The 27910-nt window shown below is 44.5% G+C and overlaps 2 protein-coding genes across 2 annotated transcripts in view; one reads left to right on the top strand and one right to left on the bottom strand.

Moving 5' to 3' along the window:
• LOC130697413 (IST1 homolog) overlaps nucleotides 1-27910 on the bottom strand; it is a 38235-nt gene that overhangs the window by 10175 nt on the left and 150 nt on the right. The window lies entirely within an intron of this gene.
• On the top strand, nucleotides 1879-27323 carry LOC130697415 (filamin-A-like). The gene is made up of 28 exons (XM_057520313.2): nucleotides 1879-2414; nucleotides 7919-8060; nucleotides 8219-8328; nucleotides 8439-8536; nucleotides 8611-8738; nucleotides 8970-8984; nucleotides 9408-9546; nucleotides 9611-9694; nucleotides 9764-10514; nucleotides 10612-10805; nucleotides 11181-11565; nucleotides 11643-11867; nucleotides 12013-12612; nucleotides 13204-13386; nucleotides 13463-13800; nucleotides 14876-15162; nucleotides 15240-15396; nucleotides 15480-15647; nucleotides 15707-15837; nucleotides 15932-16067; nucleotides 23090-23195; nucleotides 23271-23411; nucleotides 23483-24565; nucleotides 24643-24918; nucleotides 25501-25694; nucleotides 25765-25990; nucleotides 26058-26474; nucleotides 26543-27323. The coding sequence occupies exons 1-28, from the start codon at nucleotides 1958-1960 to the stop codon at nucleotides 26725-26727; spliced, it is 7356 nt and encodes a 2451-aa protein (XP_057376296.2). The 5' UTR covers nucleotides 1879-1957; the 3' UTR covers nucleotides 26728-27323.

The raw sequence follows: 27910 nt of genomic DNA, 5'->3' as shown, positions 1-27910 counted from the left end.
CTTTAAAAACCTTCATTTATTTTTTAATTTTTTTTTAATTTGCCTCATCCCAACCGCCTTCCCGTGTGTACTACTAACTAACCTTCGTTCTTTTCGGGCCCGTTGTCAGTCGGTGTGGGAGGAATGTCTCTCTTCACTCCTACCGACGACGTCCTCCCATCTCCTTCGTTTGCTGCCTCCTCCTCCTCCGCATGCTACGTCGAAGAATTTTTGAAACAGTGATGGCGTGGGCTATTTTTAAACAGTCCGTCGTAGAGACTTAGAACGAATCCCATGCCCAGTCCGGAGCGGCTAACATTATAAGAACGACGGCGCAGCCTTAGTCCACCCCCCTCCGTCAGCCACCCCGAAAAACCTACAAACCCCAAAAACCTTTCTCTCCTCCTGTCTACAACACACGTCGACACACACAGACACACACGCCACTGTTTCTCTCATTCGCTCTCATCGTGCCGTGCCGTGAAGGTAAACGCGTGCGTTATTAGGCGTTGCGACGTCTGTGTTGGTCCAGTTGGTCGAGAGCGTCGCAGCCGTGCCGAAGCAAGTACACAAACGGCCGTTTTGATTCGCTAAGTACCCAACGATCCAAAGTAAACGGGGGATTGATTGCAAAAAAAAAACGGGTTAACATTGGATATTCTTAGCAAACCAACAAAGGATTCGTCACCAATCCGTAAGCATCTTCCTTTTATTTTGTCATTCGTGTCGTTCAGTTCGATCCTGTTGTGACATCAAGCGCTACAGTTTTTATCTAGCTTGTTGGGAAGACGAGAAATTAACGGATTAGTTAAAGGCAAGTAGAATGTGATCTACTTTTGTGATGTTTGTTGATATACGTTCCAGTTGGGACGATCCTGTCGGCTTTCGGGATCCGTGTCGCTTAGCACCGGTAGCGCCATCTATGGACATTCCTTTCCTTCACATACTGCGGGAGTAAGATGGAAAGGCAAAAGATGAACATGTCACAGCTTTGGGGTCTGCGCAATGTTAGAGAACCGATTCGTTCCAGTCCTTTTTTGGCTTGAAAGATGGGGGGATTGGAAATGAAGACAAGTTGGAAATGCTGAATTAAAAAAGAAAAACAAAGAATTTTGACAAACAAAAAAATGCAATATCCTGCTGGTGACCCAAATCTCATTCTTGCTGACGTCTAAACCACCTACGAATACTTCCCTTTTTTTTTTAGACTTGTACGAATATAAAAAAAAAACACCGTTTAAAATAACATCGTTAAGCGGGACAGACACGACCAGCTAAAGGTGTCTTCGGGGAGAGACCGTAATTTTCTAGTATATAAATTAAACCTCTTTTTTTTTTTTTTTTTACCTACGGGCTTTGAAAGGGCCTGATCGATCACGTTGTTGTTCTTCTCACGGTTATTGTTGGTTATGTCTGCTGGTGGTGATTAAATTAAAAGGTAGATCCTAAAATTTTTTGCTTGTTTCGGATGCTGGTTTTCGTAGTCGGCAATGACGAAACTTTTAAATTTAGCAGTGAGCTACACTACAACAGCTGCTCTGATTCGTTTGGTAGGGAGAAAACAAGCCAGACGGCGCGGGTCACGGCGAATAAACGAATACCATCGTACCACACCCATCAATCTGTTCATCTTTTCTTTCATTCCCGTCCGTACGAAATGAAACAAATAACTGCAATAAATTTTCATTTGTGCCCGAATTCGAAACTAAGTTTCTGGCACTTCATTTGGCATCCGTTTGTCATAGGTTTTAGACGTATCACGTCTTTGTTTCATTCCTCAAGCAAAAATGTTTTGTAACAGATGTGTTTTCTCAATCAATTGTTATTAAAGACAACAGGTGGCGATTGAATCGCTGAAGTCTTTACGTGATCGGGACCGAAAACATCGGTCCGCGTGTGTGTGTGACTCGGGTCGTTTGGCCTGGTATCTGAATAGCCCGGCGGGCGGGAGCATAGCGGCAGCCACAGGCTTTACACCATGAGTCAACAGGGAGGAGATGTCAGTTTGGCCCGCGACAGCCCGGTCGAGCAGGTGGTCTCGTCCGTCATTAGCCAGCTACAGCAGCAGCAGCATCAGCAGCAACTTCAACATCAGGAAGGAGTCTGTCAAGAGCCGAGCAGCAACGCCGAAGACGACCAAGTCATGGTGGCAACGGAACGAGATCTGGCGGAGGACGCCCAATGGAAGCGCATCCAGCAAAACACCTTCACCAGATGGGCCAACGAGCACCTCAAAACCGTCGATAAATACATCGGCAGTCTGGAAACGGACTTGTCCGACGGCCTCAAATTGATCGCCCTCGTCGAAGTCTTGTCCGGCAAGAAACTGCCCAAACACACCAAGAAGCCAACGTTCCGCTCGCAGAAGCTGGAAAATGTGTCGGTGGCTCTGAAATTTCTGGAACACGACGAAGGCATCCGCATCGTTAATATCGGCAAGTCCTTTTTATTCTACTTCTGCTTATTTTGTTTTTCCTCGTCTGCTCGTCCCACTTTCTTTTCCTTCCGGCTGGCCATCTTCATATTGTCGGTGATTTGTAACGCGTCATCGTTTATTTCGTCAATTTGCGTTCTTTTGTTACTGTTTTTCTAATCAATTCGACAAGGATCCGTACCCGATGTCACATCCACTTGCTGTAAACGTTGAGGTAGAGAAGGAAAAAAAAAGGAGAGAAGTGAAACGGAACATTTCTCTGACCCTCTGGGATGTTAAAAAAAAAAAAAAAAAAGAGGTGAAATCGTGACTGGGTATAACCGAGGGAAACATCTGCCAAACTTCACGCGCTCCCATCGTTTGTGTTATGTGTTATTTCAACCACGTCTTCTTCATATCTTTTTCTTTTTCTCCTCGTATTTTATGATGATGGCAGCGTATTTTTTTTTGCCTCCTCAGGTCTTTCTTGCACTAGTTACTTTATAAGGTCCCGTCAACACGTGTGTCTTGTAGAACAGCAACGATACGACTCATTTTTTCGCGTGTAAGGGGAGTCTCATAGAACCCTAAATTTCTCTTATCGGGATACCTGTATATTTTTATAGTGTAGCTCTTATCTAAGCTGCAATCTGAAATATTTGGAACTGTGCGTCACACGATGCAGTCCGCAGATTTTACGAGTTCGAATCCGCCCATTTTCTTTTCGTGTTTGCCGTTTGAAGGGTCCACGCAATACCAGTGGAATGTCGTATTGTTCAACTTATGTGTGACCCGTTGGACTTACACATTCTGCAAGAGAAAAAAAAAACTGGATAGTATTTGTATGGAAGCAAAAACAGACCCAGAAAGAAAAAAAAATAGGAAACATTGGATGTTTAGAAAACGGGAGGGATTTGGTAGTAGACGCCCAGCGTTATCTTTGAATAGATCACCACCATCGTCTCCCGATCGAGTGTTGTAACGGCAGCTACTAAGAAAGCTAAAGGGAATCTTTGAACCAGCTTTCGACCATATCAGAGAAGGGAGAAAAAAAAATCTAAACCCCCTCTCTCCCCACCAAATATGCTTGCGTGATTTCTGACTAGACACCGTCTACTGAATTTGGCATCGTTCTTCTGTTACCATCACCAGTTTTTCCAGTCATGTATGGCCGTGATTGGACCTCACTAGATGGTAGAAATGGACCGTATCATCCTGGCGTATCAATTTGTTTCTCTATTTTTTTATTCTATCACGATCGTCCGACTGCTAGGAGCGCAAGAAGACACACAATAAAATGCGCCTGTAACAAAAGCTCGTCAGGAAATAAAACACACGCCGTTGAATATCAACAACAACCAAAATATATACATATAAAAAAAAAGGGAAAGTTTCTGTTTCGGACTAACAGACACAGAGGAAAGCCTCTAGCCACTGTTGGTACCGTTCCAAGAACCATTGGTAAAGAAGAAGAAAAAAAAAAAAGGTCAGTTGACGCATCGATGGTAACATTGCCATGTCAATCTGCGGAATTCTCTTATTGCGTTGTGTTTCTGCCGATGTGTGAAAAAACTTACCGTATGGCATCCTCAAAAATCTTCGAGATTGTCAAACATCCATTTATGTCCTATAACGACGGGGGCTGCAGCGTTGGTTTTAATGCATTTCTCTGTTTTTGTTTTCGAGTGGGCGTTCAATGGTGCCATTGAATTATTGCCCGAAGAGAGATTCTTAATCCTTCCTTCTTTTCGTTCTTTTCAAAATTCTTCTTCGTTTCTTCTTCTTCTACTTCTTTTTTTTTTACCCCTCGGTTTGCGTACAGTGGGCGGAGTTTAACAAAGAGAAAAGAGCCTTCGTGAGTCGCTTGCTGTTGGCCATATATGGTCTCTCTCGTGATGTTTCTCTTTTTCTCCTTTTTCTCTAGCTTGCTCGTCTACTTTGTTATGGCAGCGAGCAAGGGAGGCTGTCTTTTGCTGCCCTGGCCGGCATGTAACCTACTTTAAGACGCTCATACACCTTTCGTTTGCGTGTTCCGTTATGCACGCAACGTCAGTTCTTTACATTGCTCCGCTCGTAATAATAATACCTGAAAAGATGCTCAGTAGCCGTATAATTCAGAATGTGTTCTCTGCGTCTGGACGAAACAAAAAATTTAAACGATGGAGCCCGCAGTCCAAATAAACAAAAGACGTGAAATAGCCCCAGTTTTGTGCTTTGATTATGACATTGTGGTTTTTGAGGAAAAAAAAAAAAATTATTATCACCGTATAATAAAACCACAAAATTCCGACGACGCGGATTGCGGCGAAACAGAAAGAGGTCGATTACAATCTCGCGCTGCGTTCTCATGCAGTTTCAACTTCTGTGCTTTATAATAAAAAAAAAATTCAATTGGAAGGAAACGAAAAAGTCCTTTTCTTCTTTTCTTGTTAAACAGTAAAATATGATGACAAATGGATCGTAATAGATTGAATGTAATTTCGGGCAACCCATGCCCGTCTTGCGTGGGCTTCCATTATGGTCGTGTGATCGTACGCCAAACCGGCCCTGCTGGTCCATGACTATTTACATTTTCTAGTACCACAAAATGCGAAGGAAGCATTATTTTTGTGTGTGTGTGTGTTTGGTGGTTTTGCTCGTTGGTTTTTTCTTTTACATAGCTTCCATTCAATTGTACAATTCGTTTCATTGTTACTTGGTAATATGCAGGGTCGAGACTATGTAGAAGAGCGGGTTATCTCATTTCCTTCTTTTGTTTTGTTTACGAATTTATTGGTATCTGCCTTCTCTTTTTTTTCCCCAGCTTCACATTGAAATTGTTGCAAATTTATTTCGTTCGTTCGTCTTATGAGTGGGTGGGGATGTGGCCGCACGAGTGACTCTATTCCAGATTATTCAAATCGCATATGAGAGAGACACTGTTTAGCGCAAGATTAGAACTTTCTCTGCTGTTTCTCAAACGATGGCGCCGAAACGATTGCGTTTTTCTATTTATATTTATACACATTCATTTTCGCAACGAATCTTCGAGTCACGCCGGTATTTTCCTTCTCTTTTTTATCCTGTGCAGCTCGTTTGGTTTATAGGAGGGGAAAAAAAGAAAAATCACACCATCAGTTGATTTCGTAATTTACATGGAACACACCACCACACGAACCACTAGTATGGTCACACAGACGAACCCAGGTGTATTATTTGTCCGTAAAAGAAATATAAGACTGTGTAGATTTGTACACGAAAACGGACGCCGAGTGGTAATCGTTTTTTACCAACTTCATCTCAGATGGCGCGTTGCTATAATAAAATATGGAACCCAGTCGCCAGTCACGTTCGCTAGAATAGTCTACGCTTTTTTTTCAGTTTTCTACTTCCTGCTAGACGAGTTCGCTGGAAAATCAAACGTTCACTCCATTTCTCGAACTTTTTTTTTTTTTTTAGTTTAAAGAAGCGGGACGGGTGTTGGCCAACGCAAGAAATGTTTCAAGTGGGCCATCAGAAAGCTCAGCACGATCAACACGGATGGTCTGGTTATCGAAGAGTATCGCTCGTAATGTTTAGTAACATTTGGAAGAGTACAGCCAGAAAAATAGCAAATTATAGTTAAATAGAAATAGTTGCTTCATGGCTTGCTTTTTTTGCTGACTTGTGTTTCCATCGCCTTTTAAGGTCAAGAGATTCTTTTCCCAACCCGACCTTATTCGATCTTTCTCTGCCAGGCACATATGTGTGCTGATAGATACGACGTCACCTGCGACTTGTTTCTTTTTTTTTTTTCTATTATTCTTTTATTCTTTCCTCGTCTCCGCGTTTCTTGGTATTTTTGCTTTTACTCATCGAATCATTGCCGAATGAAGAAACCCAAACGTCGTCCGGCTTCGTTGATGGGACCAGCGAAAACAGCCAGACTCGCAGTCCTCCCTCTCCTTCACTGACGCTAACTTGATCTATTGGTTGGGTGAAGATTATTATAATGGTGCGGATGAGAATTACCCTAAAAGGAGTGGATTATTCGTTCATTCAAACATGGAAAAAAAGGGTGAAAGTGTTGCGGGTTAAGCAAGAAACAGGCTGCTTAGGCAACGGTCCACCTTTCCACGACAGTTTAGAGTAAATGGACCGAGGTCACAGGCCGTGGATTCAATCCTTTTGCCGTCAATGGACGATTCAACTCCATACCTGTATTGAAAATAACAATAAAAATGGCCCAAGACTTCTGCAGTAAACGAAAACAACAATCGAACAATGGCAAAATGGTTTGCCTCTTTTGGATTTGTTTACAAATTCGTCGCTTTGGAATATATAATCTAAAATTTCACCTGACCATATTCAGATTGAGTCCTCCGCAATTATGCTTTCGATGCATATATATATATGCAGGCGAACCAAAACAAGAAATATTCCAATTTAGATAACGCGATTAAAATACCGGTCTATTAATTTCTTGTTGTTGTTGTCTTCTCTTGATTTGTTGATGCGCTGCGAAAAACACCTTCCGGCTTTCAAGATTGAAATATGTACGTGTGGTCCCGCCCGAACCTTCTACCATCCTCTGGCCGTATATATATAACACCATCGAAATCTGTTCGACGAATTCGAACGCTATACTTTTCGCCCACTCTTCATTCCTTTATTTGGGAGTCGATGGGAAACTACCCACTTGACTAGTTCTTCACCGTGTTTTTTTATTATTGCGCAATGGTCCGTGTTTTTTTTTTTTGGCTGGTCCAACATGTCACGCTCATAATCTTTTTTTTTCTTAACTTTATACTGTATCACTCGGTAAACGCCAAGGCAGGGCCACCCCTCTAGCTGTGTGGTTCTCGTAACCTTAGATGGGAAGAGATCGACGCCTTTTTTTTCCGTTCTTGCATTTTGTTTTCTTATAAAACCTCGGCCGACGGGATGGGCCGTCATCCCGTCATCGCAAAAGGGAGAGAAAATTTCCAGCTCCCGAGAAGAGGGGGGAAAGAAACCATATTAGGTAATAGAGTACCCTCTATGGCAAGGCCGTCTAACCAACCGACTGACGTCAAAGAAAAAAAAAAGGACCATCGCCTTGTATGGATATACCCGACGATAGTTAAGAGGTGACCCACTGTGTTTGGACTGCCTTTTTTTCTTTTTTTTTTTTTTTTTTTTTTTGTACCTTTCTTTCCTTGTCCAGAGGACAGCGACACGCAGTGGATTTATTCGTAGAGATGGGTTTAAAGAAAAACCAATGATTCCTACTTAGATTATGTATAGTGTACGTCTATCACCTTTTCCCTATAGGTCTTCGTCATCGGAAGGGCAAGATGTAGTTCTTCAGATATGTAGATGGTCCTTCTCCCTTTTTGCTTTCGTTCCAAAAAGCCAAATATAGTTCTATATATCTCGTTATGGATATGTCGGACGTATCCAAAAAGATGTTTTGATTTGGATGAGTGTGCGACAGGCTTATTCGTTTTTGTTTTTTTTGTTTTGGTTATCGAGTCGAATATAGGTGACATGTGGTAATGTAATGCCATTTTCTCTCGTGTTATTTAGATTCGAGCGACATTGTCGACTGCAAATTAAAGTTGATTCTCGGCCTAATATGGACGCTCATCTTGCACTATTCCATTTCCATGCCCATGTGGGATGGCGATGACGGCAGTCGCGACGGCAAGGGACCTACGCCCAAACAGCGGTATGAATAAAAACCAGTCCCATCAACCGGGTTATATTTTGTCTTTTCCGCGTATACTCTGCTAGTACTAAAATGAATGTCCCGAAAGCATCATCATCACGAGACTTTGTCATTAACCTAATAATTTATGTATGTATTTATGCCAAAAAATTGGACAGACTGATGGGATGGATCCAGAGCAAGATCCCCGATGTGCCCATCACCAACTTCACCGGAGACTGGAACGACGGACGCGCTGTTGGTGCCCTCGTTGACGCTGTCGCTCCCGGTACTACAATTATCTCATTTTTTTTATTATTTTTCCTTTTTCCTTTAAATCTTTTCCGTGTTCACGTTTGTTTTATAGCCACTCATATTTTTTTCTGCGTATGAAAACAGGTTTGTGCCCCGACTGGAACGATTGGGATCCCAAAGATGCCTTGCAGAATGCAACGGAAGCCATGGGTTTGGCTGACGATTGGCTGAAGATCCCTCAGGTAAGTTAGACGATGTTTGTCTTTGACTTTCATCCGTCCTTCATAACCAAGATGGCGTTTTCTCTGTATGAAAGCTCGTCAAACCGGAAGAAATGGTCAATCCCAACGTGGACGAGTTGTCCATGATGACTTACCTGTCGCAGTACCCCAACGCTAAACTCCAACCCAATGCTCCCCTCCGTCCCAAAGCCAATCCCAACAGGTAAATCACGTGCTCTTGTGCCTTTAGTGACTTCAGCTTGGAAACTCGATCCATTTTGGATCTTTATTCTTTCCAATAATGATGAAATTGATGATCTTTTTCTTTTTTTTTTTCCCATTTTGCGATATTTTACCACGTCGCGTTCACTATGCGCGTCATGCACACAAATGTAAACACACGAAACCAATTTATAAAACAATGCGAAAATGCGTGGGTTGTACGTGAGCACAGGCCGGCTCCTCCCAGGTACCTACCATGATTTCGTCTGCCATTCTCACTGTTGCCTCGTGAAATCACATGAAATCATCTTATGTCATCGGCATGTAGAAACCGCTGATAGTCCGCGTCCTGTCCAATCTCAAACCGAAAACCAAAAGCAAACCAAAAACCACAAACAAATATCTCGCGATTTTTTTTTCAATTAAAAACGAAAGACACATTAAAGCGCATCCGACAACAACAAAAAAAAAAGAAACAACACTCTAAAGCTAATACATTTTAAATGCTCATCACCACTCATTTTTAAAGCAGTTACGATTGCGACTGATAGTCATAGATGTATCACGGCTTTATTGACCGCATGTATCTGTTTTCGTCGCAGATGAATGTTTCTAATTTCATGGAATTATTGAATAATTCTAATTATTTATTGGGCGTGGCGATCAATAGAGTCCGCGCTTACGGTCCTGGAGTTGAACCGACCGGCCCCGTTGTCGGTGCGCCAGCCAATTTTACCGTCGAAACGTTTTCGGCCGGTAAAGGCAACGTTGAAGTGGTGGTGGAAGATCCTCGCGGTCAAAAGATCCCAGTAAGATTGATTTTAATATCAATTTATAGTTCAATCGAATAATATTTCAACACATTTTTTCCAGGCTGAAGTCAAGTTCAACAACGACCGCAATCTGTCGTACGCTTGCTCTTACACGCCCCAAATGGAGGGCGTTCACCGCGTCATCGTGAGTCAAGAGGAAATGTCAAAGAATTCCTCATTTTTAAACAAGATATAACGGAGTCGTTGTCATTAGGTTAAATACAACGGGCTCGATATTCCCAAATCGCCGTTTGAAGTCAAGGTGGAGGGACACGCCGGCGACGCGTCCAAAGTGACGGCTTCCGGCCCTGGAATCGAACCAGAAGGAGTCACCGTCAACCGGCCGACCTATTTCGACATTTTCACCAAAGATGCTGGTCGAGGCGTTCCCGAAGTGATCGTCCTCGATCCGGCCGGCCAGCGCAACACTGTCCCAGTGAAATTGCGTCAAATCAGCCCGGAAGTTTGGCGCTGCGAGTACGTGGCCAGCGCTACGGGAGTCCATTCGATTAACGTCTTCTTCGCCGGACAGCCGATCCCCAAGAGTCCTTACGGCGTCCGCGTTTCGCCCGTCTCCGATGCCCGACGCGTTCGCGCTTCCGGTCGCGGTCTGCAACCCAACGGCGTCCGTGTCCGCGACGTCGCCGATTTCCGCGTCTACACCGAAGGCGCCGGCGAGGGCCAATTGGATATCCGCGTCATCGGCCCCGGTGGCGTTAACGAACCCGTCAAATTGCGCAAAATCGACGAGCACACGACCGAAGCTGTTTACCACCCGCGCAAAGATGGCCGCCATGTCGTCATGATTTCTTACGGAGGACAGGAGATTCCCAAATCTCCCTTCGAAGTCAACGTCGGCCCTTACAAGGAGACTGAAATCGTCGTTTACGGCCCCGGTCTCTACGGAGGCGTCGTCGACCATCCCGCCTTGTTTACCGTCGAAACCAACGGCAACAATGGCGCCTTGGTACTTGATTTTCTTTTGCCTTGCTCGCGCAACTGCATCGATTTGCATTCGGCTATCAAGTGCTTGTACATCGATTCTTATTATTTTTTATTTTGTAGGATTCAGCATTGAAGGTCCGTCGCAAGCCAAAATCGAGTGCCACGACAACGGCGACGGCTCGGCCGACGTCCGCTACTATCCGGTAGCTCCGGGCGAATACGCCGTTCACATTCTTTGCGACAACGAGGACATCCCCAAATCGCCTTACATGGCCAACATCCTGCCAAAGTCCAACTATTACCCAGATAAGGTATATACTGTATACATTACTTTTTTTGTAAATAGCTTTTCTTTTCTTTTGATACGTTGACTAATCACGTATTCCTTTTATGTAAAAATGGGGGATTTCAAAAAAAAAAGTGCGTTGCGTCATTAAATGTTTTTCCCAGCCATGTAACGATGTTTAGGTGGCTCGACGTATAATGTTACGCCGCACTAAGTATGTAATCATCCGTTTCGAATGTTATCGACATAATTTCGTTCTTTTATTTTGCAATTGTCTCAAGTAACATCCTGTCATAATCATTCGGAAAAAAAAAAAATGCTGACGGGAAATCATTCAGAGTCGCACGCTATCATCGTAACCGAAAGGGGATGTAATACGTTTCCGTCTCTTGTTGACTAGGTCGAATGCTTCGGTCCCGGTCTGGAGAAGACGGGCGTTTTGACGGGGAAATTGGCTCCGTTTACCATCGATGCCCGCAAATCGGGTGACACGTCCGCGCCGATTGACGTCAGCGTCATGGACGTCGACTATCATCCAGTTCCGGTCAACAAGGTCGAGAAAGCCAAGGGTCTTTACGAATGCAATTACGTGCCGGAACGCGGCGTCAAACACACGGTCCAGGTCAACCAAGGCGGAGTGGCCGTCAAGAACAGCCCGTTCCGCGTCTACGTCTCGGCGCCCACCGATCCCAGCAAAGTCCAGGTCTTTGGCCCTGGAGTGGAGAAGGGAGTCAAGTCGCAAACGCCGACTCATTTCAACGTCGACGCTCGTGATGCCGGCCCAGGTCTGCTTTGTGATGGTGTTTTCTACCTTATCAAAATGAATTCAATAATAGCTGGATATATTTTTTTTTTTTTGTAGGTGATTTGAATGTGAACATCACTAATGATAAGGGTCAACCAGTACCCGTCCAGGTGGACGATAATGGTGATGGAACTTATTCCGTCGCCTACACGCCATCCGCACCCGGTCCGCTCAAAGTGAACGTCTTGTACGCTGGAAAACTGATCCCTAGATCACCGATCGCCGTCCAAGTCCAGCCGCACGTCGACGTCTCGAAAGTGAAAGTGGACGGACTCGAGCCCAGTAAGTTTCTGCTGTTTGTTTTCAAAAATCTATTCATTTTGCCGGGTGGGAATGGATGTGAAAAGGCCCAGTCAGATGCTCAATATATTGCACACACAACACACACACAAACAAAGAGGTAGAAGGTGATGGCGTGCCTGTACAGTTGCTCCCGTCAACAGCCCGCAGCACTTTCGAGTCATCGATCATGCGGCCGTTGAATACCTGGCCGACATCGCAGTGGCCATCACATCCCCATCGGGTGGCCGAGTCAAATCTCGCATTACACCGATTCGTGACTCATCACTACCGGGCTACTGGATTGAGTACACTCCGTCCGAGTTGGGTGACCACCTTGTCGACATCCTGTACGGAGGCGAACTCGTATTAAATCGAGGCGGATTGCCCCATCGCGTTCGCTGCGTTCTTCCGCCGGCAGCCGCTGCCGATATCGTGCGCGCTTACGGACCGGGACTTTCAGGCGGAATGGCCGGCCGGGCAGCTGAATTTGTCGTTGATACTCGTGGCGCTGGCCCAGGCGGATTAGGTGTAACAGTTGAAGGTCCATCCGAAGCGGCTATTCAATGTCGAGACAATGGCGATGGCACATGTTCAGTAGCTTATCTTCCGTGCACCAGCGGTGATTATCACGTCAACATCAGTTTCAACAATCAGCTCATCAACGGGTCGCCCTTCATCGCCCGTGTCATCGACAATCCCGTCTCCAAGATCCGCACCTACGGCAGCGGAATCCAGCGCGACAAGGGTAGGGGACGCCCTAACCGCGTGCATCTTGTGACCATCCAGCAAGCATTTTGAAATTCTTCTGCACACAAAATGATCGCGAGAAAGAATCAAGGGGGAGAGAAAATCCCCCGTTGTTTAGTCCTCCCCCCCCCCCACCAACCCATCACTTTTATTTGTGATTATCGCAGAATTCAATGCAACCCGTTTTTATTACCCTCCATCAATTTGATTTGAGTGTCGTATATGTCCTGTGTATAGCCTTTTTTTTCCCGACCGGATCTTATTGCTTAAATAGATCTGGTCGTGTATATTGTGACTTTTTTTTTTTGGAATATGTTGTTGATCGATAGCCGAAGCATGTTTCCAATCAGACGTCATGACAAAAACCTACAAGGATTTTTCTTACTTTGGGGATTTGTCTTGTCGTTCATTTTTGTTTTCATTTGATGCATGAATTGCGTGCAGTCTTCAGGTTTTTTCCGTTATTGTTTTTAGATTCCCCTCTTTTTTTTTTACACTTTTTTTGTAAACCCTTATCTATTTGTTTGAAGTTATTGACATATTTTTCTTTGGCATTTGCTAATCATTTTGATTCTGTTTTTATTTTTAGCCGTTTTCTTAGATTCACCAACCGAATTCACTGTGGATGCACGTGCTGTTCCCAAGAAGCCTGGCGATGGACCTGGCAAAGTAACATGCCTGGTACACAATCCATCAGGTTCTTTCTCCGAGCCGGTCATCACCAGTCAGCCGGATGGCCAGAATCGCGTTGCCTTCACTCCTTTTGAAGAAGGTAAAATGAACAGTTGCCAATTCATTGCCTAAATTCATTCATCGTCATTTCGTTTTGTATTCAATGTAATAAATAGGACCACACAAGATCGACGTCTTGTACGATGGTGTTCCGGTGCCCGGATCGCCGTTCCCCGTCAATGCCCGACGCGGATGCGATCCTCGCAAAGTCAAAGCTTTCGGCCCGGGATTGGAGCGCGGCGTCGTCAACCAGCCCAACATCTTCACGATCGAAACGAAAGGCGCTGGAACTGGAGGACTGGGCCTGGCCATCGAAGGGCCGTCTGAAGCCAAGATGACTTGCCGCGACAACCGCGATGGATCGTGCACCGTCGAGTACGTGCCGACGGAGGCCGGAGACTACGACATCAGCATCAAATTCGCTGATCAGTTCATTCCCGGCTCGCCTTTCAAGGTTTGCATACCCGTCAACGAGGTCATTTTCAATTAGCGTTGCTCATTTGCACGAGAAGTGTGTCAAGACACGCCCATCATTACGCCTAGGTTTTTAAGGTGCGTTTCGTTCTACGCCATAATCGAGGGAGAAGTGTAGCAAATTCAAAGCTCAACGGCGAAAACCAGAACAAAATAAAGAGGGGAAAAAGAATTTTTCTGCTGTTATGGCCAATACGTTCGTTGAGTGATGGTGGAGGCTCGTTAAAAATTGCCAGGGCAGTGTCGGAACGTCGAAGCTGCCAACATATTTATGAATGTACAGCAAAGTTTTTTGGAAAACAATAATTCTGAAGAACCGTAGCTTTACCAGTTGAAAATTCAAACGAGATTTTAAAAGTTTCTTCTTTGAATATCGAGTTTTGAGAGCACGTTTCCCTAATTTTCTAACGCTGAATTCGTGGAAAATGAGAATTTGTTTTATGAAACATCTTTCGTCACGTCTCTTTCCGTATCTCTCATCCAACAGCTACTATCGAGTGCATTATTGTGTTGTCGAGAAACGTCTGAAACGTAGTTACACGTGTCGAGAGGGAGGCAGGGCCAATTTTAGAACGCAGCCGAAAAACAGGAGAGGCTGATTCACTTGGGCAAACCAGTTTCCAGGAAAAATGAAAAGGTCTTTGGCATCGTTTTGTCGCTATGTCCACTGAACCTTTTCTGATTCAATTTCATTGGCAACAATGACAGATTGACTGTATTCGTATACATTTTACGAGAGCGCACCGTAAATGTGTCTTACTGCACTTGATTTTCTTATGATTGTGTGATGACGGATGACTCCCCAACACCGACGAATCATTTGATTTTAGTTCCAAACTTGTAATTTGTAATCAAAACAAAAAATCCCCTCGTCTGCTTCCTTTGCCAACAATTTCAGGAAGAAGATGGTGCTGGTCTTGGCAGGGTTACTCAAATGATGAGTCCATGAGATTACAGATTGACAATTTTCCATAAGTCTACGAAGTTGGAATTCAAAAAAAAAACTTTGCGTCTTATTCTCTTGGATATTTCTTTTTCTTTCCCGTTGAATGCAGGTACCGGTTGATCGCTACGTTGATGCTAATTCGGTCCGGGCTTACGGCCCAGGCTTGGAACCGAACAATTGCCGTGCAAACATCCCCCAACGTTTCAAAATCGATGCCACCAAGTCCGGCAAGGCTCCGTTGGCCGTCGATATCCGTTCAGATCGAGGACCATTGGCTCAAAAGCCGGAAATTATCGATCACGGTGATGGAACTTATGATGTTACCTACATGCCACCACCTGAGAATTCGACTTGCAAAGTCCGTGTCACCTACGGTGGCAAAGATATCCCGAAGAGGTGTTTGTCTGCGCATAATTTTCCATCCGGGTTTACGTCACTAATAACCCTTTTACATTTATTCCATATTCCTTAAGTCCGTTCGAAATGAAAGTACGGCCAACTGTTGAGCCTAAAAACGTGAAAGTTACCGGTCCAGGTGTATCCAGCAAGGGCATTCCGGCTTCGATTCCGGCCGATTTTGTTGTTGACACGACTGAAGCTGGCTATGGGGATCTACAAGTTCAAGTCTTGGTGAGTTCATCTGTCTCTTGTTTGTTATGGTCCCGTGATCTGAAGGCTGAGGTTCTATTTTTACTTTGAAACAAAAAAAACAGGGTCCAGATGGATATCCGCGCAAAGTCAAAGTCGCCGACAATGGCGACGGAACCTTCAAAGCCACCTACACGCCCGACGATCTTGGCCAATACAAGGTGAACGTCAAATACGGCGGCAAAGAGGTCCCTCACGCTCCGTTCAACGTCCAGGCACATCCCACTGGGAGGGTGAGTACAAGCAGGAAACATAAAGATACATAACGGAAAATGAATATCGTGATTGACAGGCGGAGAGCTGCAAGATCACTGAGGGTATACAACAAACGTTATCAATTGGCGAAGAATATTGCATTTCTGTCAACGCCAAGAATGCTGGCAATGGTGCTGTTACTTGTCGAATCCGCGGCACATCCGGCAGGTAATTATTCGAACATGTGAACGTTTTCCTGCCTGTGTGAAAATCGTAACACGCCCCCTCATTTTTTTGGTACATAATTAACTCTTTAATACAGTGATATGGACATTGACATTGACGATAATGGCGATGGCACATTCAGCGTTTACTACACTGTCAAAGACGCTGGAGAGTACACACTGAGCATCAAATTTGGCGGTAATCCCGTTCCGGATGGTGTTTACAACTTCACTGTAAGTCTGACATTTTTGGAATGATTCTTTTCTTTATTTTAAAAGTCTCATTAAGAAAGGGAAAAAGAACGACGAAAAAAAACACCAAAACAAAACGTATTGCGAAAGCGTCGTCGTTGATATGTTTTCCTGGAACAAGTCGTTGGCTTACCATTTCACCTTCTTCACCTTTCACCTAACCTTTGAAACCTTCTAGAGACGGCACTTTCTAAACGTTAGTTTTTTGTTTGTTTGTTGAGGAGTTATTTGCGTGCAGAATTTTACGAGTAGTGCTTGTGACAGGTGCCCAAAGTTTCGCGGTATATTTATAGATGAGCCCCCATAATATCGAGCGAGATTACATCTACTACTCAGCATGCATCTCTTACGTGTCACTGTCAGGCAGATTTGATGTTGTCCCCATTTAAAAAAAAAAAAACCTCAAACAGATCTGAGGTGCTATTCGTGTTCTTTACCGTCTATTTTTTTTATCGGACGATGCACGAATCTTTTGAGTCACAGTCACGAACGCTGGGGAGTAAAAGCGAACGTGACTGAAAAATTGTGTGCACAAGCCGTGATGCTTCAAACATAGGCAGTAAATCTTGGATTTTTTTTTTTTTCTTTAACACTGAGTTGAGGTGATTTGGGAACGGGAAAAAAAAGTCAGTTTATACTTGCTGATTGTTTCCTACATGGGCATGTATAAGTTAGGAATACGCAATAGGTTGGCGGGGGGGCCAAAATTCAATTTGCTTGTTACGTGTGTTCCAATTGCAGTTTCTTCGATCTCTTTTTTCTTCTTCTTAAGAAATATTTATTCTATACGCGCGTGCGGTTTGTTTGTCTCTTGTGGCACATTGTGAAGGCCGGTAAATGGCGACAAAACTCTAGAGTTCCATTGGCGGGTGTTTCACCACGCAAAGCCACACTCCATTAAAGTATATACACAAACAGGCACACAAGGAAGCTCTTAACGTCAGCCGGCTATTTTCGTTTTTAGCTCCCCGCAGCTCTCTATCCGGCACTAGTGGCCATAAAACAAATTTTCTTTTTTGCGTCTTCGTTTCAATAAACATAGGGTGGCAAAGAAGAAAAAGAAAAGGCAAATAAAATTTACGCGTATGTCCTTTTGCCAGCGCAATTGTGCACTGCCAATAATTCTCGACGCGTTCGTCGCCAATAACAGCAAATTTAGTGCGCACGCACTGGTTGTTGTTGTGACCGTATTCAACTTCCACGTCTGTCTATTTTTATTCTCGCTTTCCGTGATTGGAAAGCCGTGTATTTCTGTTGCAAGCCATTGTGATTCCAGTGCTGCAACACTATTAGAATCGAGAGGAAAAAGAACCCACTATGTCGAGTCGTCCAGAAAGCTCAAGTCAAACTTATTTTTTTCCATTTGAATATTGATGGAATTGTTTGACACTTTTACTGGTTTAACTAAATTAGAGAACATTTGTAACTGTTTTTCGAAAACAGTCATGCGGGCCCGAGAGAGCGATCCATTTGGCTCGTTGGCGGACCTCATCCGCTTTGGCGGTGGTAAAATGAAGTATTCCTCCCGCCCTCGATCGACACGCACGTTAGTTCGTTTGCCGATGTCACGCTATCGAGCCTACAAAACTAAGTCTGTATAGTAGCGATCCCGTTGCCAAATGTTTAAGGAAACTGGCCCTTCTGGTTGCGAGCTTGCAATAAATTTAGGTTTTCCAAACGGCGGGATGGAAATGAGCAATAACATGTAATATATGTCTCTTAATAATAACCGCGCTAAATCGCACTTTCCCTTCGTCGGAGGGAAACTACTTGAGTTGCTGTTGACTTCGTTATATCCCTTCATGCTCTTTGGCGACCCGAAGGCTCTCGCAACCGTAGAGAAGTTCAGGAACTGTTTGGACAAGTGCTCGTAAATCCGTCGGATTCTTGTTGCTCCACGCCATTGACCAGCTAGGACGCAACAACCGTTCCCTTCTTCAATACTCGCGCTATTCTCTTCTTGGTGTTGGACCAGTTTATTTGTAGACCGACCTTTATCTCTCAGTCGTGACCGTTTCTTCTTTTATTCCCCTAAAGAACTATCCTCTCTCTCTCTCTCTCTCTCTCTCTCTCTCTCTCTCTCTCTCTCTCTCTCTCTCTCTCTCTCTCTCTCTCTCTCTCTCTCTCTCTCTCTCTCTCTCTCTCTCTTTTTACTGTTACTGTTACGGCATTAGTTGGCCGATGCTAAACCGGAGATTGCGTTTGGCTTTTCTATTTAGGTTTCATTTTGGCTTACGACGAAATCCCCTAAATGGGAACACAATAGATTCGGCACGCAGTTTGTTCAATAGATATTAGTTAATAGCTTTGGAATCGTTCGAAATTCCTCGAGGTGTTTTGTTTTTTTGGGTTTCAGCTGTCAAATGATCTTTACGCCATAAGCCGACGTGATTTCTTGCGGCCGAATCCGGGGAGCTATTCTGAAACAGCCCGGCTTGATTTACCGACCATCCGGAATGCTGCCCTACCGTATACTCCTGTTGCCCGGTGTTGACAACTTGGGCGGTATAAAAAGAAAGATTGATTCGGATAGGTTTCGAAATGGTTTAAATGCAACATTTTGCACGGTCTCGTTTCAATTTGCGCAAAATCATGATTCATACCTCCTGATGTTCACGGCTTGCAGGGAAATAGCACGAATTTAGCGCATGAGTTGAAACAATGGGAACTTTAAAAAGCAAGAGACCGACATGAGAATAGAAAAAGAAGAGTCGTCATGTTTTATTACTTTTTTGTGTGTCTTGTTGATGGCTCCACCGTGTCGGATTGCTGGAAGTGGCAACAAGCGGGAGCAAACTCCACGGTCACGGCTGTGTTGCTCAGACCAAGTTGTCTTGACAGATCTTGGCAAAGTGCGGCCAGCTGTTTCCGCAGCATGCCACTTTTAAAACCGCGAACAAACCACGAAGCTCCTCCACCGCCCCTTCTGCGTTCGGTAGACTTCGTCTGCCACCAGCAGCTCTATCTCTGTCTTGCTCTTCTTCGTCTCGAGAACCTTATCTAACACAACACGATTACAGTCAGATATGATACATTTTTTACCCTTAGTCTCCTTCCAGGATTTTTCCTTAGCTCCAAATACTTTCATCAGCTCCATTCTTGTTTTATTATGGTTGCTTTGATGACCCAAAGAAAAATAGTTGTAAGTTGATATTAATAGACAAGCAGAGAGCGGGGTGGGGGGTGGTCTTCAATGTTCTTCCTTTTTTGTCTGATATCCTCGGTGACGATGAACCAGCTGATTCCGTCCGTCTATTCGTTTCCGGGGTTGAAATCATACGTAATATTCGTCCTAGCATGCATATCGATCGTAAATGCACAGTTGTATTGTGTGATAGTGTGTTGGAAAAAAGGATTGGGAGCTCAGAACGACAAGCGAAAAAATTCTATCAGCACCGTTGCTTTTTTATGCATATGGGTTGCGCAGAGCCGTACGCGCAGGAGTCACAGGACTTTTTTACAATATGGCTGTGTACATCCGAGCGGACACAAAAATCTGGGGATGTGGGAAAAAAAATAGAAAAAAAGGACGAAAAAAAGAGGAGGGCATTTGGGTCACAATGAAAGAATCCTCGTAGCTCGACGAGGACTTTCGATCCTCCCACTCACGTATCCTTGTCGGCGGCTCATCCGCAGCTGCTAAGGCCAGTCGTCCGTCGGTGTTAGACACGGTCGAGGCCATCACTCGCTTAGCGACACTCTCCCACAGCTGCCGCTGCTGTGTTAAGTGACTCTTGACGCCAATCTCAACCTTTAAAGCGTTTGTTCGATTCAAACGAATAAAAGGAACCATTTTTACAATTCGATTTCTTTGCCTAGTGGGTCAAGGATCAAACCGTCCCGCTACCTTACACTAATACGATCAGGTAAGCAAGCTAACTGTGCGTTGCGTGTTTAGCTTATTTCGTACCTATGATAACGTATGAATAGAAAAAATAGAATAGGATTGTGCATGTACAGCGAAGACGTGTGAGCTTTTTGCTTCGTCATCGGTGACTTTTCGTGCTTCCCCTTAAATGGAAAGGTGCGCGCTTCCCACCTTTTAATAGCAACAGCTACAGCCCGTTGTTACTTTCTGAACGAAAGGGAGGCGTTTTCCCGATTTGCATCTTTCTCTTTTTGACTTGTAATGCATCAATTTGATGGTGCGGAACAATTACGAAAGGTAAAAAAGAAAAAAGGGAGTACAACCTAAAGTCATAAATTCGAATTTGGTTATGCGTTGGGGCGGAGTACATTAGAACGGCAGAATTCAATACCATTTTGGTTTGAAAACTTGTTTTTATTTCCACTGTACACCGATCCATCAGCCAACGCCCCATCATCTGGCGAACTCCTTTGGTATTCAGAATATCAGAAAGGTGTCACTGGGAGTGCAAGAATGACGAATATCTACTTTGTCATAATGCCGTGCATGCCCATCGCTCAAACGGAGGCCTGTTTAATCGTAAGGGTTAAAATGAGTCCTGGTTATTTTCTTCTTCAGTTTTCTTTATCAGACGCGTATGCCAAGAGAAGATGGATCTTTATCAACCAGTAACCAGGGCATTTTTTTTATGTTGTTGTTTTTTCACGTTGTATATATACAGTGAGCTTAATGTTTCCCTCCTCTTTCGACGGTCCCATTTTTTTGCTCCATCAGCATTCCGGCCGTTGATCGATCGAGTGGCGTCGTCAACGTCGTAAGACCCAAAATAAAAAGTAAAATGGAAGGCAAAGATCGTGGGAGAAATAAAGACCTCGTGCCTGCTGCATAGCTTTTACAGGGAAAACTGATTGCTTTGACGAACAGTATCAAAACAAACAGTGTCTATTCTAGACTGAAAATACACAGATAGGCGACCGCCGAAAAATTGGCAAACGATAGAGGACGTGGATCGAGTCAAGGTCGATTCGTAACTTAAAATTTCTGCGCGATTGTAACATCCTCATGCCATTTGACAGGACGCCTATCCAAAATAAACAACAAAATGGAATCGATATGAAAGAATTCAGAAATAATCACGCGACTATTTCTCGGAAAAAACAGGCCGTAATCAGCTCGAACAAATGCCTACGCAATGCTGAAATAAATAGGCAGCTATGCTAGGTAAATGCGTAAGTACTTTTTTGAAAACTCAGGAATTCACACGTTTTATGGCAGACAATGAATTCCGGAAGAGGACGTAAAACGTAAACATTATGCAATGGAAAAGAAAACAACTTTGACTTATTGATTCATTTTAATTTTGATTGAAAAACTAGTACGTGGTTATACTTCTTCTTTATATGGAGTGTTTACACCACCTTTGTATCTTTAAGCTTTGATTTCATCGGAGAGAAAATTCTGTTTACGCTTTTCGGACGGTCTTATTCGTCAGTTGAAAGCTGCAACACGAGAATTGTGTTCGCAGCCCTTATAAAGACATGCAAAACAGTTGGGGTGGAGGTCGCTCGGTTGCTGTTTTACAGCCTTTTCGAACTCTTTCTCTTTTTTTTTTTTTTTTCTCCACACATGTTTGTACCCACGGTCTCGCAAACCCGTCATTTTTGTTTGTGCTGATAGGCAAAGAGATTCAGGGACCAGGTGCACATTCCCCGTGTGGCGTTTAAGCCGACTGGTTTTGTTTTCGAACTATTCTCTTCTGTTGTGCTCGTTAAGTGTGTCGTTATCTTAAATGGCGTCAGCCAGAGTGGCGACGCCAAAATCCAGTTATTTGAACAGCCCATCTAAAAACCGTGTAACGACGTCGTCACCGACGTCGCGACGGACTACCACTCCAACTCCGTCGGTGACAACGTCTCCCGCAACTGCGGGACGTCGTGTCAATTCATCTGCTCGTTCGCCCGTTCGTCAATCGGATGTCGTTCTTTACCGACGTTGTCTTTTGTTTTTGCTAAAAGCAGAAACTTCGCCCGCATTCCCGTTTTGCGAAGAGGCTTACCAGGCCCGCTCACGCATCCGCTGGCCGCCATGGCCTCACAGACTCGATTCCGGTCACGGCAAGGTACGCGGATACCGTGTAGCCACATATACAGGAAGATTTGTTTTTCTTTCGTTAAATAACTTAATTGAGGACAGAATGAAAATCTACATTTTCAAGTCGGTTTTATGGTTCGATTTGGAGCGCAGAAGGATGATTGGGCGTTGCAAAAGATACTACTATATCATCGGGCGTGCCCAACATCTTGTGTCTTTCTCCTTTCTGGATCTGTTATCTCTCTTTTTTTTTTCTTCTTACGGTTCTTTTTTTTTCCCTTCTTTTGTGCATGGCGTGACCCTAAAGAAGTCAACCACCGTAACAAATACGACACAGCAGCCACGTCCCAGTTTTTTTTTTTCCTGTAGCCATACAAGGCATCCGCCCGAACACACACGAAGACGCAAGCTTACTGCATACGGCTGTTTCATTGTTTGTTTTTGTCGTATGTTCCTTTTGTTTTCTTGACCGTCCTCGGAGTCGACGCACACACTACCGAGTATGGAGTCCACCCTATTCCCTTCATCTTCAAGGACTCACTCCGTACATTTAGGGATCAAAAACTGAGATAGACCCAAGAGCGATAGATAAGTCGAGTCAGGGCCACCCGGTTTGGGATTTTTTAGTGCCCTAGAAATTCTTAATCGTTTAAAACTTATATGTTATTATTTTTTCACGGACCATATGCACTTGTCATATTCAGTTCGCCTCTTGACTTCTCGATTACTGTTGACAAGTGCATTAAAGTTAGGCCTTTGTTATGCCATTTACGCTGGCAACACCTCAATGTATCACCTGGACAAGGATGTGATATACATAGCCGATGTGATCACATAGACGCGTAAAGATATAAACTGTACATATTAGTGCTAGCTCTATAGCGATAAGATAAAGAAGAAAAATAAGACGTACGCAATCCGATTGTTTATGGTTGTTTTCCTGATGTCGCAATTGTTATTGTTTTTAACGAAAGAAAAGGACTAATTTTAAATTTGTTATTTTCAATTGAATCTAATTGTCTCGTTAAAACTATGTTTTCAACAGGCTCAATCCGGAGACGAACCGGTCAAGAAAAGCCCAAGCAATTCCCAATATCGACCGGTTGAGCTACATAATATCCCCTTGCCAACCACCGGCGGTCAAGTAACAGGTAGATATTCCGTAAAATAAAATTGCTCTTAATCTTAAAAGCAAAAATAATTCTCTATCTGATTGACACGTTCAGGTGAAGTCAAAATGCCGAGTGGTCAAATCGACAAAGCTTTGATTAAGGATAATCGCGATGGTACCGTCAGCATCCAGTACGAACCTCGTGAAGAGGGTCTGCACGAGTTGCACATCCGCTACAACTCTGAACACGTCCAAGGTTTGTATGAGTTTCATCCGTTTTTCGATTTATCTTTAGTTCTTTTCTAACAGTATAACGTTGAATTAAAGGATCGCCATTCAAGTTTTACGTGGATTCATTGCAAAGCGGCCTGGTGACCGCTTACGGTTCCGGCCTGACTCATGGTGTCTGTGGTGAGGCTTGTAACTTCACCATTTCCACCAAGAACGCCGGATCTGGTGGCCTGTCTCTGGCCGTCGAAGGTCCCAGCAAAGCTGAGATCAGTTGCAATGACAACAAGGACGGAACCGTGTCCGTCTCTTACTTGCCTTTAGCTCCCGGCGAGTACAAAGTGGCTGTCAAGTACGCCGACAAGCACATCCGCGGAAGCCCCTACACTGCCAAGATCACCGGAGAGGGCCGCAAACGTAATCAAATCTCGGTCGGCTCCAACAGCGAAGTGCCCCTGCCCGGCCGTGTTTCCGATTCGGATATTCGCGCTTTGAACGCCTCCATCCAGGCGCCTTCCGGCCTGGAAGAGCCTTGCTTCTTGAAAATGCTTCCAAACGGCAATCTCGGTATTTCGTTCACTCCCCGTGAAGTCGGAGACCACTACGTCTCTGTCAAACGGCTGGGCAAACATATCCAGGGCTCGCCATTCAAGATCAAAGTGGGCGAACGCGAAGTCGGCGATGCCAAGAAGGTTCTCGTCGGCGGCAAAGCCCTTTTGGAAGGCAAGACCCACACGGACAACACCTTCAACATCGACACCCGCAAGGCCGGCTATGGTGGTCTGTCGCTGTCGATTGAAGGTCCCAGCAAGGCCGAGATCAAGTGCAAGGATAACGAGGATGGCACTTTGGACATCTCCTACCGCCCAACCGAGCCGGGCTATTACATCATGAACCTCAAGTTCGCCGACCATCACGTCGAGGGATCTCCATTTACCATGAAGGTCACCGGTGAAGGATCCAACACCCAAACCGAACGTATCAAACGTGAGAGGACTGCCGTGCCGCAGACGGAAGTCGGAAGCAAATGCCGATTGGCCTTCAAGATTCCGGGCGTCTCCACCATGGATTTGTCGGCTTGCGTCACTTCACCATCCGGCGTCACCGAAGGTGCCGATATCGCCGAAACCGAAGACGGAGGTTATGGAGTCTCTTTCGTGCCCAGCATGTTGGGCGTACACAGTAAGTCACATTGGCTTTCATTCAACACATACAGGCTTCAGATTTGTAATTAAACTTGCTATCTTTTTCTTTCCTAGCCGTGTCCGTCAAGTACAAGGATGTGCACATCCCCGGCTCTCCGTTCCAGTTTACGGTGGGTCCGCTCCGTGACGGTGGATCCCACAGAGTCCACGCTGGTGGTCCGGGTCTGGAGCGCGGTGAGCAAGGCCAGCCGTGCGAGTTCAACGTTTGGACCCGCGAAGCTGGTGCTGGATCGTTGGCCATCTCTGTTGAAGGACCCAGCAAGGCTCACATCGACTTTAAGGATCGCAAGGACGGCTCTTGCTACGTCGTTTACAACGTTTCCGAACCAGGTACTTGAACATCATACGTCCCACCTGGGTCCTCTTCCGTTCTGAATTAGGTCATCGACGTAGTTATTGCGGAAGGGGGGTTGAAATGTTATGACAAGTGACTCACTCCCCACAGTTTCTAAAGCGATTCCCCGGCTTCAGCTCTGCAACAAACGACATATATGGAGCCAAGCGTTCTATATACTGTGGCTTTTTTAGACGTTTTCTTTCGTGAGCCATAATTAGATACTGTCCGTCGCTCTAGCGAGTCCAGGTGCAAAACATGGGCCATTTTTCTCACTGGTTTTTGGAAACGAGCGAAGAAAGTCCAAATCTAAACAGTGAGCTGCAATCTGATTGGCCAAGTCAGTCGTGGCCTCTACTTCAAACGAGCCGGTTACTGTGATACTTCGTGACGAAGAGGGTGCATTTATTATTTACCCATCAATCATGTCAGTGTTTCGTCATTGCACCACACATCAGTTATACATCCAACAAGACGATTCACCAAGGGAAAATGATGGTCCCCCTTTTTTTTAACAAATTTGCCATGGACTTTGTGATGTTAGTCTTCTAAATTACATCGCTTCCCCTTTTTTCCAGGTGAGTACCGCGTCGGTGTCAAATTCAACGACCAGCACATCCCCGACTCGCCGTTCCGTGTCTACATCACTCCCGAACAGGGTGATGCGCACAAGATTGAAATCGGACAGTTCCCCGATGCTGGTTGCGCAGTCAACAAACCGCAAGCTTTCATCGTTCGCAAGAACGGCGCCAAGGGTGAATTCGACGCCAAGGTACCTGGAAAATTGAAGCTTATCATATTGAATTATGAACATTATGAAATACATTTTAAATTACCATTAGGTGGTTTCGCCATCCGGAAGCGAAGACGATTGCTTCATTTCGGCCATCGACACTGACATCTACTCGGTACGTTTCTTGCCGCGCGATAACGGCGTCCACTACGTTCACGTCAAATTCAACGGCGTCCATATCCCTGGCTCTCCGTTTCCCCTTAAAGTCGGAAAAGAAGATGCCGATCCAGCTGCTGTACACGCAGCTGGCCCTGGACTCGTTAAGTCACAGACCGGTACGTCACCCAAAATTTAGCGCCGCGAAAAGTAAGAGACTAATGTTTTCTTCCTCATTCAATACAGGCCACAAGACGGACTTTATCGTCAACACTTGCAGCGCCGGTTGCGGTACGCTTGCTGTGACCATCGACGGTCCTTCCAAGGTCTCCATGGATTGTACCGACGTCGAGGAAGGCTACAAAGTGCGATACACTCCTTTGGTGCCCGGCGATTACTTTATCGCCGTCAAATACAACGGATTCCACATCGCCGGCTCGCCCTACCGAGTACCCTGCACAGGCGAACTTTTGGCATCAAAGGGCGTTACAGAAACATCTTCGGTAATGGTGGAAACGGTGACCAAAGTGTCCAAGAAAGCCGCTCAAGCGGCATTGCCCGTCTTCAAGTCTGACGCCTCCAAAGTCACCAGCAAGGGCATGGGTCTCAAGAAGGCCTATATGAACAAACAGAACATGTTCAGCATTTCAGCTTCTGATGCCGGTAATTCTTTAGTTCTTTCATCATTCGAATTACATAAAATACTATAATGAAAATTCGTTCTTGGATAGGTGCCAATTTGCTCTTCGTGGCCGTCTACGGACCCAAAGGACCTTGCGAGGAGGTCTTTGTCAAACACTTGGGTCACAACAGCTACCAAGTCAACTATGCCGTCCGCGATCGAGGAGATTACGTTATTATCGTCAAATGGGGAGAAGATCATATTCCCGGCTCGCCTTTCAAAGTCGAAGTGTAAAAAGAGTTTTTGAAAAGCACATTGAATTTGAATTGGTTTGCTGAGAAATTTCCCAAAATTCGAAAAATCATTTCTAAGTAGATTTTCGCCCAAGAAAAAGCACACAAAAACAAACAAAAAAATTGTTGAAAAATTAAATTACTCCTCTCCCTTCCCCAATCCTCCTTTATCGCCAACTCACATGCTGATTAGACGAGCAAGAATACAGGAACGACTGGCTATAGACACTGCCAAATAGCACACAAAACAGAGATGGAAAACGAGGGACTTTATTGAGCCCGTCACCATCGTGAGCATAACAGATGAAAAAAAAAGCAAAATAATAAGTGATTGAAGACGCGTGAATATCTACTGTCTAACGAACACATCCGGACTACAACCTTGCCAGCCTTTTTGAGTGCCCTATCTATATCCATGACAAGCCCACTCTCTCTCTCTTCTCTTCAATAGCTTGACCATTGTAGTGCTTCTCACCTCCAGTTTGGAGTCTTAGAGCATGGTAGCGAAAACTCTCTGAAACGCGACTTTGTTTCTTGTTTTTCAAAGATTAGTCTTGTATGAAAACTGCCTTGAATTACGACTTTGTCATTTCTCTTTTTAATTTTTGTTTATTGTTTTTTTTTTCAACGGTGTTTTGGGAAAAAACTGGAGCTATCGCTATCATGATAACACCCGTTTTTCCGTTTCAGACTCTTATTTTCGGTTGTATCTTCTTTATTTACTTATCTTGACACCTTTGATTATTTGCTTTTTCGCTTTTGATAGAACTCGCCCCGGCCATATCACACATCTTTTTTGGCTCTCTCCCTCTCCGTCTTTCTTTCTCTCTAGCTCCCTTATTGTATGAGAATATAAATAAAATACATTCACGGTTTGAAAATTGTGTCAGACCGCATCGGCCAGAATTTTCTTTATTCCCGACTAAAATATGCAGCCTTCGTATAAAACGAAATCTAAGTATATTTAGAATTTAGCGAAAAATGACAATCGCTGTACGACAACCCATAAAAAACGAATCCCTACTACAGCTAACCCCATCTATTGAGAGAAATGCTGTAAAAAACTGGTTCGATGATGTCCCGTATCATTCCAACTAGACAGAATCAGTAAAGGAAAATTCAATATATTTAAGAAACAGTTGGTTTGACGAAAAAAGGAATAATTTTTCCTTAGAATAACAGTT

The sequence above is a fragment of the Daphnia carinata genome, chromosome 3 (genome assembly GCF_022539665.2).
Source record: "Daphnia carinata strain CSIRO-1 chromosome 3, CSIRO_AGI_Dcar_HiC_V3, whole genome shotgun sequence".
Taxonomy (NCBI): domain Eukaryota; kingdom Metazoa; phylum Arthropoda; class Branchiopoda; order Diplostraca; family Daphniidae; genus Daphnia; species Daphnia carinata.
This window is presented reverse-complemented; position numbering and strand designations above follow the sequence as displayed.